Source organism: Petaurus breviceps, unplaced genomic scaffold (assembly GCF_028583685.1).
Source record: "Petaurus breviceps papuanus isolate PSGF00001 unplaced genomic scaffold, PetGlider_PUasm1.0 90591, whole genome shotgun sequence".
NCBI lineage: Eukaryota > Metazoa > Chordata > Mammalia > Diprotodontia > Petauridae > Petaurus > Petaurus breviceps.
Window position 1 is genome coordinate 2523006 of NW_027187280.1, and position 13802 is coordinate 2536807.

General features: G+C 39.3%; 1 protein-coding gene across 1 annotated transcript in view; it reads left to right on the top strand.

Moving 5' to 3' along the window:
• The first annotated feature begins 590 nt into the window (after positions 1-590).
• Positions 591-13802, top strand: part of DHX35 (DEAH-box helicase 35) — a 65816-nt gene continuing 52604 nt past the window's right edge. The window contains exons 1-2 of the mRNA XM_069063559.1: positions 591-890; positions 6036-6169. Coding sequence (XP_068919660.1) covers positions 851-890; positions 6036-6169 — 174 coding nt within the window. The 5' untranslated portion in view covers positions 591-850. The remainder of the gene's footprint in view (positions 891-6035; positions 6170-13802) is intronic.

A 13802-nucleotide genomic window follows, 5' to 3' on the forward strand; every position in this document is an offset into this window, starting at 1 on the left:
TCATACAGCTAGTGTGTCAAGTTTCTAAGACTGGATTTGAACTCAGGTCCTGATTCCCGGGGAGGTGCTTTATTCACTGAGTCACCTCGCCGCCCCTCAAATAATTTCAGAAAAAAAAAGGAATAAATCGGCATAATTGGTCAATTCATGGAAAAAGTCCGAAAATATGCTCAATCTACAACACCTGTGATCTCCCCCTTTACTCTGCAAGCTCCTTGAGAGCAGGGGCTGGCCCTTTCCTTCCTTGCCGCCCAGAGCCCAGACCGCACCTGGTAGGCGCTTAGCAAGTTTGCGGGCCTGACCTCCCGCCTCTGCAAAGCCTGGGGGTGTTTTCTCTGTCGAGACCTGCTTGTTTTTTATAATTTTCAACACTTATTTTGGAGGGTGTTCTTTCTGTCGGGTTAAGGCCTTTTGGAAAACAATTCTGGATTTAGATGGCGAGGTAGGAGAAGTGGTCTCGGACCTAAGGTTCGGTCACCGTTCTAACACGAACCCCCCTTCCCCCCCACCCCTGCAGCAGCAGGCGCGCGCTAACGGCCGCGCGAGTCCGCTGCTTTCAAACGTCCCCAACTACTCGAGAAGTCACGTGAGGCGGCGCGCGGGGGGCGGGGAGGGAGAGGCGGTGCTTAGAGCCCGGCCATGGAACGTCTCAGTCCCCGGACGCCGCCGCCGTAGGCCCCTGGTGTAGGGAAGCGGCAGTGGGAAGGGGCGAACGCGAGGTTTCTCAGAGGCTGAGGCTGAGCCCGCGGCAGCGCCAGCTACTTCTACCGCCCCGCCTCCCTCTCCTCGCTGGCTCCCGGGCTCGCCCGCGGCCGGGGGCGGAGCCCTCGCTGTGACCTTTCACCCCAACATGGCCGCGCCCATGGGACCCGTGAAGTTCTGGAAACCCGGTAAGGCCCTGAAGGGGCTCGGCCTGGAGTGGGGAGGGGCTTAAGGGGTGGGTTGGCCCCTTGACCTAGGCCCCAGGGCGAAGGGAGTTTCTGGAAGACGCTTGAGAGGATGCAGCCCCTGGACCCGGGGTCTGTCTTCGCCTCTAGCATCTCCTTGCCGGGTCGCTCTTGTACCTCATTCTTTGGCCGGGGCCGGAATCGAGGACTAGCCTTCCCCAGTCTCCAGTTCCCGCTGCCCTTCGGGGGAAGCTGGTCCTCTAGAATGATGACCGCCCCAGCGTTCTGCCGGCGCTTTAAGGGTTTACAAAGCGCTTTCCTCAGGACAAGGTCGCTGGTCTTGTTCCCATCATATAGATGAAGAAACTGAGATTTAGAGTGGGGAGTTAGTCTGTGGCGGACCCCAGGACTTGAACCCACGTCTCTGGCTTCTCCACCGGGTACCGGCGCGCTTTGCCATCCCCGCGGGCGAGCTCCTCTCCCGGCCCAGCGGTCAGACTCGGGCACCCGGGGAGCCCTCCTCTTCTGTGGTGCAGTTTCATAAATCCCTGTCACAAAGTTGGGCTTCTCTTTCCCCATCGCGCCTTTCCTCTGCCCTTCTCTTCTGGTCACTTTGTGCTTCTTCGCGATCTTTAGCGTCGGGATCTGTTGACAGGACCAAGAGGCGCTCACGCTCTCACTGTAACCTGCCTGTTGAGGCAAAGAGGATTGCAGGAAAAATGGGACGGGGAAATGTTACAATGTGTCAAATAGAGTTAGGGTTTCAGGGGTAGTTTTCCCAGCTCTGAGGCAAGATGCATGGAAAATGTGTGAGATCCTGAAGCATGGGATGCTTTCTGTATATTAGAGAACCAAATAGACATAATTGTAAAATTTCACTTTCTTTGTCCTTTGTTAATTTTTAAATATTCATTTAAAATTCTTTTTGGGTTCCAAATTCCCTCCACCAATTGTGGGGAGAGCAAAAAATGTGATACCCATTTTATATGTGAAGTCATGCAAAACATTTCTGTATTAGCCATGTTTAGAAGGAAAAGGAAGAGAAGAGAGAAAAAAATTAATGCTTGTTTTCATTCAGAGTTCATCAGTTCTCTCTCTGGAGGTGGATGATTTTTTTATCCTGTGTCGTTTGGAATTGTCCAGGGCCGGGCATAATTATTTTCTGCAAATAATCTGTAGGCTGTCATTGTCCCCAAATGCAATCTTATGATTCAGCATTTTAAATTGCCAGCAATTACCAAGTAGCAAGAATTGAACAGTGACAATTAGAACAAAACTACCAATCTAATAAGTATCCTTAATAAATGGGATATGTATTTATCTCCTGCCTCCTTTTTTCGGGAAAATAATGACTAGACAAAATGTGAAACCTGAATGTAATTTAATAGAAGCCTGATTGAATGATGGATATTTAAAGAATCAGATCTGACTTTGGTTTTGTTCACCTTAAATAGTACCAAATTGCTGCAATATTTTTATCTTGTTCTGTCACATTTTGGAATGTCTCCCCAACATGTATTCATACCCTCTCCACACATTTTCTCCCTTAGTTGTCCTGAAATCATATATTTTTAACTGACAGTTCAGGACTGGATTTTAGTTATTGCCATCTAGCATTTGTCTACAAACAAACATTCATAAATTACTTTTTTTTGCAAGCTGTAATTGTAGTCATTCAATCACCAGTTATTTACTGAGGAACAGTTACTAACTACTCTAAGAATAAGAAATAAGATAATAGAAGTAAGTATAAGGAAATAAGCAAGAAATTAGAAAAAAAAACTTGATTAGACTTGGACTCAAATGTTTGCAAATGAGTTTTTATATTATTTGGACTTATTTGACTTTTTTGAGGAATCGGTACAAAAGACAAGGAAAAGAGAATTGCTTTTGTTGTATGTCAGATTTAATCAGATTTTTTCCCCCTGTTTTCTAGTAGACTATTAATGCTTCCTGCCTTAAACAACATATGAACTTATTGCTGCTGCAGAACATGTCCTCTCTAAGCAAATGAAAAGTTTGTACATTCCATTATTTGTCCTTTACAGACATAGAAGATTAACATTCAGTCTCCCTTCTCATTTGGGACTGTATTTGATGAACCTTGTTCACTTTTAGCTAGTAAATAAATGCTTTTTTTTGGAAAGATGTACTCAGAGTTTACATAGAGACGTAGTCCCATAAAAATCAGTTTAAACTAAGATATTGAAATTAAGAATGTTCATTTTGGGTAAATTTTATTCTGATTTCTTACAAAAAGCCATTTTAAACAATCTTCCTAGGCTAAGGTTACCAATGGTAACCCTTTTCCTTCTGGTTCTTTTTCCTTTTTTTTAATGAAGTTCAATAATACTCTGAAATACATTGATTTTGTTAGATTTCTAAAGTACAGAATCACTTTAAAATGATAGTGAAAGAAACTGATTTTATTGGTTATAATCAGCAGTTTTGAAAAAAATATATGTATCAGCAGAAAAACATCAAGGAAAGAGGAATACTAAATTAAAACAGCCATTAGTCACATTTTATGGGTGAAGAAAACAGACATTAAGATTTGATGATTTTTCAGAAATTTCATTAATTAAAGGAAGGCATGGCTTTCATTGTTTTGAGCAAAGAATAGTGTTCCTCAGGCTGAAAATGATAATAAAAAAATAAAGAATGGGCTGGGGAATTTACTGGTAGTAGAAAACATTATTGAATTTCTGAGTTGGTTGAATGGAAATCTTTAAAAGAGAGGAGACCAGATAAATACTGTGTGGCAGCTGTCATATAAAGAATTTCACAACAGAAGATAGAGTGATACTCCTAGCTATAGGAAAAGAAAGGGGTAAGTGAGGAAGAGGAAGCTTGGGTGGAGTAAAAACTGGTCATGGGGTAAGTAGTGTCATTGAGAAGCAGTGTTAACAAATCACAAACATGAGGAAAAGGTTTCAAGTCTTTTCAAATGGAGGAAATGTTCAGAGCAGAAATTAAGTGGGAGATGTAAAGGGAATATTTTTAAAAATAAATTTTTGTTTTTACATTGCTTAAATTTCCTCTTGGATCCTTATTCCAGAAAGCTATCATCCCATATAACAAATAATATTTTTTAAGAGAAAGAAGTCAGGTGTGGTGATATACTCATGTAATTTTAGCGCCAGTGGATGCTAATGCTGGTGGATCTCTTGAGCTCAAGAGTTCAGTGGATTATGCAATTTAGGTGTCCCACTTAGTTCAGCATTAATATGGTGAGCCCATGGGAGCGTGGGGGGGGGGTGTTACCAAGTTGTTGAAGCCCAAATCAGAAATGGATCAGGCTAAACCTCCCATGCAGTCAGTTAGTGGGATCAGGCAGTGAAGAACCCTTGCACTTCCAGTGTGGGTGAGATGGGGAGACTCTCAGTATTAAAAAAAAAAAAAAAAAGAAAAATTAGGAGGAAACTGGATTAGCAAAAGGGATCGAAAGAATATATTCTTTCTAATAGGGGCCAGGAGGGGAATATTAGAAAAGAAAGACTAGAAGGTGAGAGAGAACATTGAACAAGTTTAAAAAGGTAAAATTAAATAGATTTCAGTTAAATGAAGGTGATTGTGGGGCAAATTATTTAATGATAACTGACATTTATATGATACTTTAAAACTTACCAGGCATTTGCAGTGTAGTATTTTGGGTTGTGTATGGTAACATCCACATACTGTTTAATAAAAATACTGTTTATTTGGAAGTTAGAATTCTGTCTACCCTAGCTAGTCCTTTAGAATATATAAACCCAGAAATAAGTGAGAAAGACCATTGAGTGCCAAAATAGAATGCTAGAATTGGAAGAGTTCTTAGAAGCTATCTACTTTACCTTTGGGGTAAATGGGGTGTGTAGGGAAGACTGGCACCTTTGATGTGAGGGTTTGCCAAGCGCTTTTCAAGGCGGCTCATCCACTTTTGGTGTCCACCTGTCCAACTCTCATTTGTGGCTCCAGGAAGCTGTAGCATGTGCAGCAGCCACATCCTAGTAAACTATATCAGCGGGTGGGCTAAACCAGGTTGAGGGTATCTGAGACACCTCAGACCTGTGTGTGAGTTAGGGGGGTGTCAGCCCTAAGCATGTGAAGTCTTCTCCTAGTGGAATAGGAATAATTTGTTCCAGCAGCCATGAAGGTGACTGAAGCATGTGCTGTGGAGCTCTCAGAGGGCTCTTTACAACTTTGTCTTTCCAGGCAATGTAAGAATCTCTTTGTAACAGTTTTTAAGCTGGGATCTGTGAACTTTTTAAAAGAAATTTTTTTTTGTAACTGTACTTTAAATATAATTGGTTTTCTTTGTATTTTATTTTGAGCATTTAAAGACATTATTTTGAGAAGCAGTCCTTAAGTTTTGCCAGACTGCCAAAGGAATGTTGATGCAAAAAAGTTAAGAACCCTTGCTTTATAGTATTCTTTGTAGATATTAAAGCTTATTTTGAGCATTTTCATTGTTAGAGACTCAGTTCTGCTTCACATAAAAGCTAGAATTGTTAGAAAAGTATTCTTATATTTAGCAGAAAAATCTACCTTATTATAATTTCGATCTGGTTTAGCCTTCTAGAGCCAAATGGAATAATTCTTTTAGATGGTAAACTCTGTGAAAGTAAAGGCTTTTTTGTTTCATCTTTGTCCCTTTCATTGTGTCTTATACATTGTAGGCATTCTATAGATACTTCTAGAATAATTGATTTTCATCCTTCTTCCATGTGTCAGCTTTTCAGATACTTGAAGACAGGTATGATGTATATTCTCCCCCATACACACATACCTTTCCCCGCCTTAAGTTGTCCATTCTCCATTATGAACATCCTCAGTTACTTCAACTCTCATATGAAAGTTTCCAGGCTCTCCAGCATCCTCCTGATTACCCTTTTTGGGATGCATTGCAGTTGATCCTTTTCTCCTTGAAATGTATCACCAGAACTGAACACAGTACTGAGTGCCATGGGATTATCATTACCTTCCATGTTCCTGATACTTTAATCTGTATAAGGGTAAAAGTTTTCCTAATTCTTATACCCACTTTTCAAGATACTTTCCCTAAGGTGAAATTTAGTAACATAATGTAAGAATACATTGGGTATCTTAATTTTAATGTATTTATCTGTTCACAAGATGACAGGACTTCAATAAATATTTATCTTACAGGCACAGAAGGCCCAGGTATCAGCATCTCAGAAGAGAGGCAAAGTACAACAGAAAGCTCTGGAACCACTGTTATTTATAATCCTCATGCTGCCCTTTCTATAGAACAGCAGAGACAAAAGTTACCAGTTTTTAAGGTATTATATTATTCTACTATTCTTGAATTGTGTACTAATTGGCAATTTTTATATTCAATTCATCAAACATTTATTAAGCCTGTACTATGTGCTAGTCACTATGTTAGTTACTAGAAAGTGAAAGACAGAAAAGAAAAGCTTATATCTTTAGGGAGTTTACTTTCTGCTGGGGATAAACAGTGTGAATGCAAATAAGTGAATATAAAATGTAGGCACAGTTAATCCAAAATAATTTTGGGGAGGCAGGAAGAGCACTAACACCTGAGAGAATAAGGAATGACTGGGAACTTGAGCATAGCCTTGAAGGAAGCTAGAGATTCCAGGAGTCAGAAAGGGGGGGGAGGTGTTTGGGGCCTGGGGGATAGCCCGTACAAAGGTATAGGGGTGGGAGATGGAATGTTGTATATAGCAAGTAGACTAGTTTGTCTGAAACATTGAATACAGTTAAGGGTAGTAATGTGAAATCACTGTAGAAAGATAGGAGTCTGATTGAAGTATTTTAAATGCTAAATGGAAGTGTTTGTATTTTATCTTAGAGGCAGTTAGGAGCCACTAAAAGTTCTTTAGCTCTGAAGTGACCTGGTCAGGACCATGCTTTAGGAATATCAGTTTGGTAGCTGTGTGGAGAGGGGAAAGACTGAGAGCTGGGAGACCAGTTTGGAGGCCGCTGCAGTGTTCTAGGCAAGAGGTGACGAGAGCCTGAATTAGGGCTATATGAGAAGGGAACAGATGGGAGAGATGTGAAGATAGAGTAGACTAGACTGGAAACTAGGTGGAAATGGGGAGTGAGAAGAAATAGTAGATGATGAAAGAATGAATGGAAAAGCATTTGTTAAATAATTATTATGTGCTAGGCCCAATATTAAGGACTGAGTATAAAGAATATAAAACAAGAGATAGTCCTTGCCCTAAAGGATCTTTCATTCTCATGAGATAAGACAACTCATTGGAGAGTAGTGGCTAGGGAAGTGAGTTTTGTTGTCCCAGAGGTGATGAATTGATTTATAGGGAGTCAACTGATTTGACCTTCCCTGAAATTATTGTATTATTGATCCAGAGAAAGAGGTGAAAAATAGGTTAGGGGAAAGAGGTGTATGTGACAGATGGGCTGGGTGGATGACTAGATGGTATGTGAAGATGAAACATGGTATGGTATCTGGTGTCAGCAGATATAGTGGGCTAGTTTTCATTCACATGGTCACCATTCAGTCCAAGCACTATGGCCTAGGGCAAGAGTTCAAAGATGAATAGATTAATTTCCATAGGGACTAGGTTGGGAGTCTGGGTAACTAGAATTATAGTAACGCCTTTGACAGAAGTAGGGAAGGTAGGAGAAAGGGGGGGATTTGAGGAGAAAGATCATGAGTTTTGTTCTGGTCATAATGAGTTTGAGTTACTTTTGGGACATCTAGATGATGGAGAAATTGAGGCATAGGAGAAAGATAGAGCTTTGGAAGTTGTCTGCTTAGAGATAATAATCAAATCTTTGGGAGCTATGGAGCTGATATATATATATGTATATATATATATATATATATATATATATATATATATATATATATATAGCCAGTTTTAGTTTTTTTAAATAAATTTTATTCATGTACTTAATTTTTGTACCATCTACATTTCCTACTCATGAGTCTAGATTTGAACTCGTGTCCTCCTGACTCCAAGGGCAGTGCTTTATTCACTACGCCACCTACCCGCTCCAAGAGCTAGTCTTAATAATAAAATTTTTTTTTAAAAAGAAAAAAAGGTTTTGTAAAACCTAGTCAAAATATCAAAAAAGTCTGATATCATATGCAGTATTCTATGCCAGCACTTCTTCAACTTTTTCCACTCTTGACCCCTTCAACGTTTCTTAAAGTGTGAGTTGTGACCCTGAGCACCCTTGGACCCCCATTTCAACAGAGGAATGGGGGCAAGGGCAGAGATATATTCTCATATCTCTTTTTTGGGGCCAAGTTTGGTGATGATAATTTTGCAGCCTTTAGTTTTGATTGTTTTGTTCTTTTTCATTTAAATTGCTGTAATCATTGTATATATTATATTCTTGGTTCCTCTTCACTTTGTATCAGTTGATCTAAATCTTCCTATATTACTCTGTAATACTTTTCAAAATTTCTCTAAAAAATTTTATTAGAATATATCAAAGGCATATGAATCCTAAAACCTGCTATCTATCACAATTTGTGGAATACTTAGAATTATTTTTGTTTGTTAAAAGTAACCTTACAAAATCTTGAAAGACTTTGGTGTCTTTCCAATGAGATATTTTATTAATTAAGAATATGAAAACATTTTTTAAATCTTTCCTTTAAATTAATTAGGAATATCATATGTTTATTATGTACAATATATATTTTACTCCAACAAAGTTATCTTTTTGTTCCTTAATGAGGTACAGATTTGACCCTGGGTTCTCAAAGTCTATGCCAGTGGAGGGACAAGCTTTGACAGATCTGATCAGACTAGAAAAGCTTTAGGCATCATCGATTGACTATCTTATGTTTGTTGTTTGAGGACCAGCCTGGCTTAGTTTGGGGGGGCTCATCACCAGATTGGCTACAGTGATGAGTTTTGTAACTATAGCAAATCCAAAACAATGTTTTCTGAAGGCATAGTGATATGATCTGTGTCAGTTGGGGGCAGACCCAAATCAATGCACAGATCCTTGAAGTATTGAAATAAGTATAATTACATCAGTTAATCAGTAAGCATTTGATTCTTGTGCCTCTGGTAGACCCTAGGGATACAAAGACAAAGTCCCTGAACTCAAGGAGCTTACAGTCTAACAGAAGATACAGTAATAGTTTATCAATATTTATTAAGTGCCTCCTGTAAGCCAGGTACTGTGCTAAGCATTGGGAATGCAAAGAAAGGCAAAAGATAGTCCTTCTCCTCAAAGTACTTCCATCTTAATAGGGAAGACAACATGTATTAAATAGATATGTACAAGATACGTATAGCATAGAAGCAAAGAAACCTTAGAGGGGAGAACTGTGAGATCTGGGGTGAATAGGAAATGTGTCCTGCAGAAGGCTGTATTTAAGCTGATCCTTGAAGAATACCAGAGAAACTAGGAAGGAGAGGTAAAGAGGGAGATCATCGAAGGCAGGGACAGACAGTGCAGAGGTGTGGAGATGGGAGACGTAGAATTGTTTGAGGAACATCTAGGGCAGGGGTGACCCTTTTGACTGAATCCAAACTTGACAGAACAAATCCCCTCAGGATTCATTCTGTAAAACTTGAACTCATTCAAAAGGCCTTACCCAAGGACCTAGACCATGTGTGTGGTCTCAAGGTTGCAGGCTCCCCACCCATGATGTAGGGGAGCAGTGTCATTGGATCATCAAGTATGTGGAGGAAAGTAAAGTATAAGAAGACTGGAAAGGTAGGAAGGGATCCGATTGTGAAGAGCTTTCAGTGCTAAACAGGATTTTATGTTTGATCCTACAAATAATAAGGACACTCTGGAGTAGGTGGGGACCATAGTCACACTTGTGCTTAAGAAGATTACTTTGGCAGTTATGTGGAGGAGAAGTAAGGAAAGACTTAGGCAGAGAGACCAATTAGGAGTTCATTGCAGGAATGCAAAGAAGAGGTGATGAAGACCTGACCTCCCTTGATGTCTGTATGAGTAGAGAGAAGGGGACATAGATGAAAGATGTTGTGAAGGTAGAAATGACAAGAGTTGACCGCTGATTGGATATGTGAGAGTGTATTCAGTGAGAGTGAGGCCTGAGGTAGTGGACATCTGTTACTGGAAGAAGGGTAATACGCTATCTAAGGTGATAGAAAAGTTCAGGAGTGAGGAGGATTTAGAAGGAAAGATAATTAGTAAGGTGAGACTGGAACTCAGACCAGAGACTAGGATTGAATATATAGATCTGGGAATCATCAGCATAAAAATGTTAATAGAACCCATGGGAACTGATGAAATTGCTAAGTGAGACAGAACAGAGAGAAATGAGAATAGGACTCAAGACAGAGCCCTGGTGGACACCCACAGTTAGTGGGCATGACATGGCTGAAGATACAATAAAGGAGACTGAAAAGGAGTGGTGAGATAGGTAGGAAGAAAACCAGGAGACAGAAGTGTTATGAAAATCCAAAGATCTTATTGAGGAGGGTCAACGTATTAAATGCTATAGAGAGGCCAAGAAGGTATGACGATTGAGAAAAGACTTTAGATCTGACAAATGGGAGATCATTGGTAACTTTGGAGTGAATATTTTCAGTTGAATGATAAGGTTGGAAGTCATAAACAAGGAAGGAGATTAAATAATTGTACAAACTGTAAGAATAATCAGAAAGGAAAAATGCTAGAATGACTTAAACAGCATAGTACTTTGTATTTAAAGGGAGTTTATTATATTAACAAGAAAAATGATAAGGAAAAGTCTCTTCTAGGTTTAAATATGTGAGTCTATGATCTAATGAAAGGTTAGATTTATTGTTTAGGACAGATAGTATAAAATTAATGGACTGCAGAAATATTTTGCTTCCATCTTTTCTGTCAAAGAGAATGATTTATAGGTCTGTCAAAGTAGGATAAACATCATTAAGCAGAAATACAAGTGTATGATAGGTGAGGAAATAGTAAGAAAAGCCCTGTTTTTATAAATGAGTTATATTCTCTTACCCTGGATGAATGACATCCTAGTGTAGGAAATTCCGTGTGAGTTTTGAGAAAATGTGGGGAAAAAAAAACTTGATAGACACCAAAGGTTAGAGACAGATAAATAATTTTTTCCCAAAAAAGTGTGGGTTCCAGTAATTTTAGATTGATGAGCTTACTGTCACTTCGAAGCAAAATGCTAGAATGGGTAATTATAAATAGTTGGTCTCTGGATCTTTTTTTTTTAAAAGTATTTATTTAACATTCACTTCTAAAAGTTTATGTCTAGAAAGAAAAGAAGTGATCACTAGGAGCCAGCATAGATTCACTAAGAATAAATTGTGCTAGTTAAACTAATTTCCTTTTTTAATAGTATTATTAGACTAATGTGTCAGGGAAAGCTATAGATTATATATGTGGATTTTGTCTAATTATTATTATAGCTTACATTTATGTAACACTTTAAAGTCACAAAATACTTCATATAGATTTTCTCATTTAACCTCACAACCCTCTGAAACAGGCAATACAAGTATTATTCTGATTTTACAGAGGAGTACTCATTTGCAAGGTATTTGATAGTCTATCAAGATATATTTGTAAATAAGACAGATGAATATATATTGGATTATACTACATGTAAAGTGTATTTATAAGTGGCGAATGTCTGGATCAGTAATGGATTGGAAGAAGGTCTATAGAGGAGTATTCTGCAGAGTTTCAACCTTGGCCCAAATGACTTAGATGAAAACGTATGGCAGTGACTTAGTGAATATGAGAGGTTGGACTATGGAGTCTGTGTAAAGACTAATGGATTCGGAGTTAGGGACTCCAGGCTCACCTCCAAACTCTGCACTTACTACCTCTTTTGTGAACTTGGACAAGTCACCTAATCTGTCTGAGCCTCAGTTTCCTCATCTGTAAAATGAAGGAGATGGACTAGATAACATCTAATGTTCCTTCCAGCTCCAAATCTATTATCTATTATATTTCAGTTGCTTGGAATGACAGGCCAAATTTAAGAAAAATAAAATGAAAATTTGTTAACATCAACCAAAGCAATCAAATAAAAAGACAAAATAAGGAACAAAACATTATCTTAGCCTTTAATAAGGCATAACCAAAAGAACTGATAAGTAAATTTTTTTTTTACTTAAAAAATCCTTTTTTTTGTAAATTTGACAAATGATCACATAAACCTACAAAAATAAAGAAAAAGGTAAAATTGAGAAGGCATAAATTTAAAGTCTTGCAATTAGGTTTTTGAAAATCAGCTATAGGAGTATAGTGTTTTAGAGCTGGAAGGAACTTTAGGATTAGGAAATTGTAGCTAGACAACAATTCACTTGAAAACAACTTGGGAATTTTAGTTGATTACAAGCTCAGTTTGAGAATGTAATGTGAGGTGATTGCCAAAAAGACTCAAGTGATCTTAGGCTGCATTCCAGAACAGTAGCTAGGTGGCAAAATAAGACCTGAGTTCAAATGTAGCCTTAGACACTAGCTGTGTGACCCTGGGCAAGTCACTTCACCTCTAACTGCATGTTTCCTCATCTGTAAAATGAGGATAATAATAATACCTACCTCCTAGGATTGTTGTAAGGATAAATGAGATATTTGTAAAGCACTCTCTAAACTGGGAAGTAATCAAAGTACTCTAATCAGAGAGTAGTACTCCTTGCTGATTTGACCACATATTCTTTTCTATTCTGAGTACTATATTTTGAGAGAGATACTGACTGTACCAAAGCATGCACAGAATGATCGGAGCTCTTCCATGGATGCCAACATCTAGATATAGGGGTGGGAGATAAATTTCTACTTCTCCACCAGCACTGGCGTCTAACTAACCCATTTCCTCCCTCTCACCTGTCACCTTCTAAAAGCTTGCAACCAGTTGTACAGCTACTCTCCTACCCACCCTTATCACCCTTATAACTCTCCCCTGCCCTATGCCTAGATAGCACCTTGCCCTAAGAACTTGGAGCCCGCAGGACAGCTAGGAACACATCGACCATGATACTTCCTCTCCTATCTTCCCTCCTCCTGTAGCATACTGTAGCACTTGCCCTTCTCCATTCCTGTCATCCCCTGCCTTTTGTCCTTTTTTTTCCCTTGAACCCTCTGAATCTTTTCTCCATGGTGAGGTAGAGGATAGACTGCAGAATTTAGAGTAAAAAACCTGAGTCAGAATTCTGACTGTGACTTTTAATAGTTTTGTGACTTTAGGCAAGTTACTTTACCATTCTGAGCCCCAGTGTTTTCTTCTGTAAAATGAAGTACTAAAGGGGTTGCAGGGGTTTCAAGTGGAAAAAATTTAAGAAGCCCTGGAGTAGATGATCTTCAGGATTAGTTCCAGCTCCATATCTATGATTCCTGCTATCCTAGGTCTCTTTCATGTTCCTCCCATGCCCTAGTGCTCATTAAAATTCAGTCTTTATCTGAAGACACCGTATTTCTTGACATCCTCTTCCAGGCTGACTGCTCCTTTCCTCTTAACCTTCTGACTCTCAGGGCCAGAAACTGGAGGCATACTCTTTGCTTCTGATAGCACCAGTCAGAAACCACCTGATCTCAATTAAAGCTTATTTGATCCTGTTCAGTTCCTTATCGCTGTTATCTATGGACCTCCAGGTTATTCTGTCTCCTTTCCAATAACTTCAGTACTAGATTCACAGCCTTTTCTACCCCAGCTTCTACCAGGGGTGGGGAACCTGTGACCTCAAGGCCACATGTGGCTCTTTGACTGAATCCAAACTTCACAGAACAAATCCTCTTAATAAAAGGATTTGTTCTGTAAAACTTGGACCCAGTCAAAAGGCTTCACCGGAGGACCTAGAAGGCCACATGTGACTTCAAGGTCCCAGGGTCCTCACCCAGGTATATCCTTCAGACACTGGCCTCACAGTTACTTATGCTTATTAATTCCCATGACTCTTGTCTCTAATTTACCTTAACTATGCACAGGAGTATTAGTTTGTACCACCTTTCTGCCCTATTTGAATTTGCCCC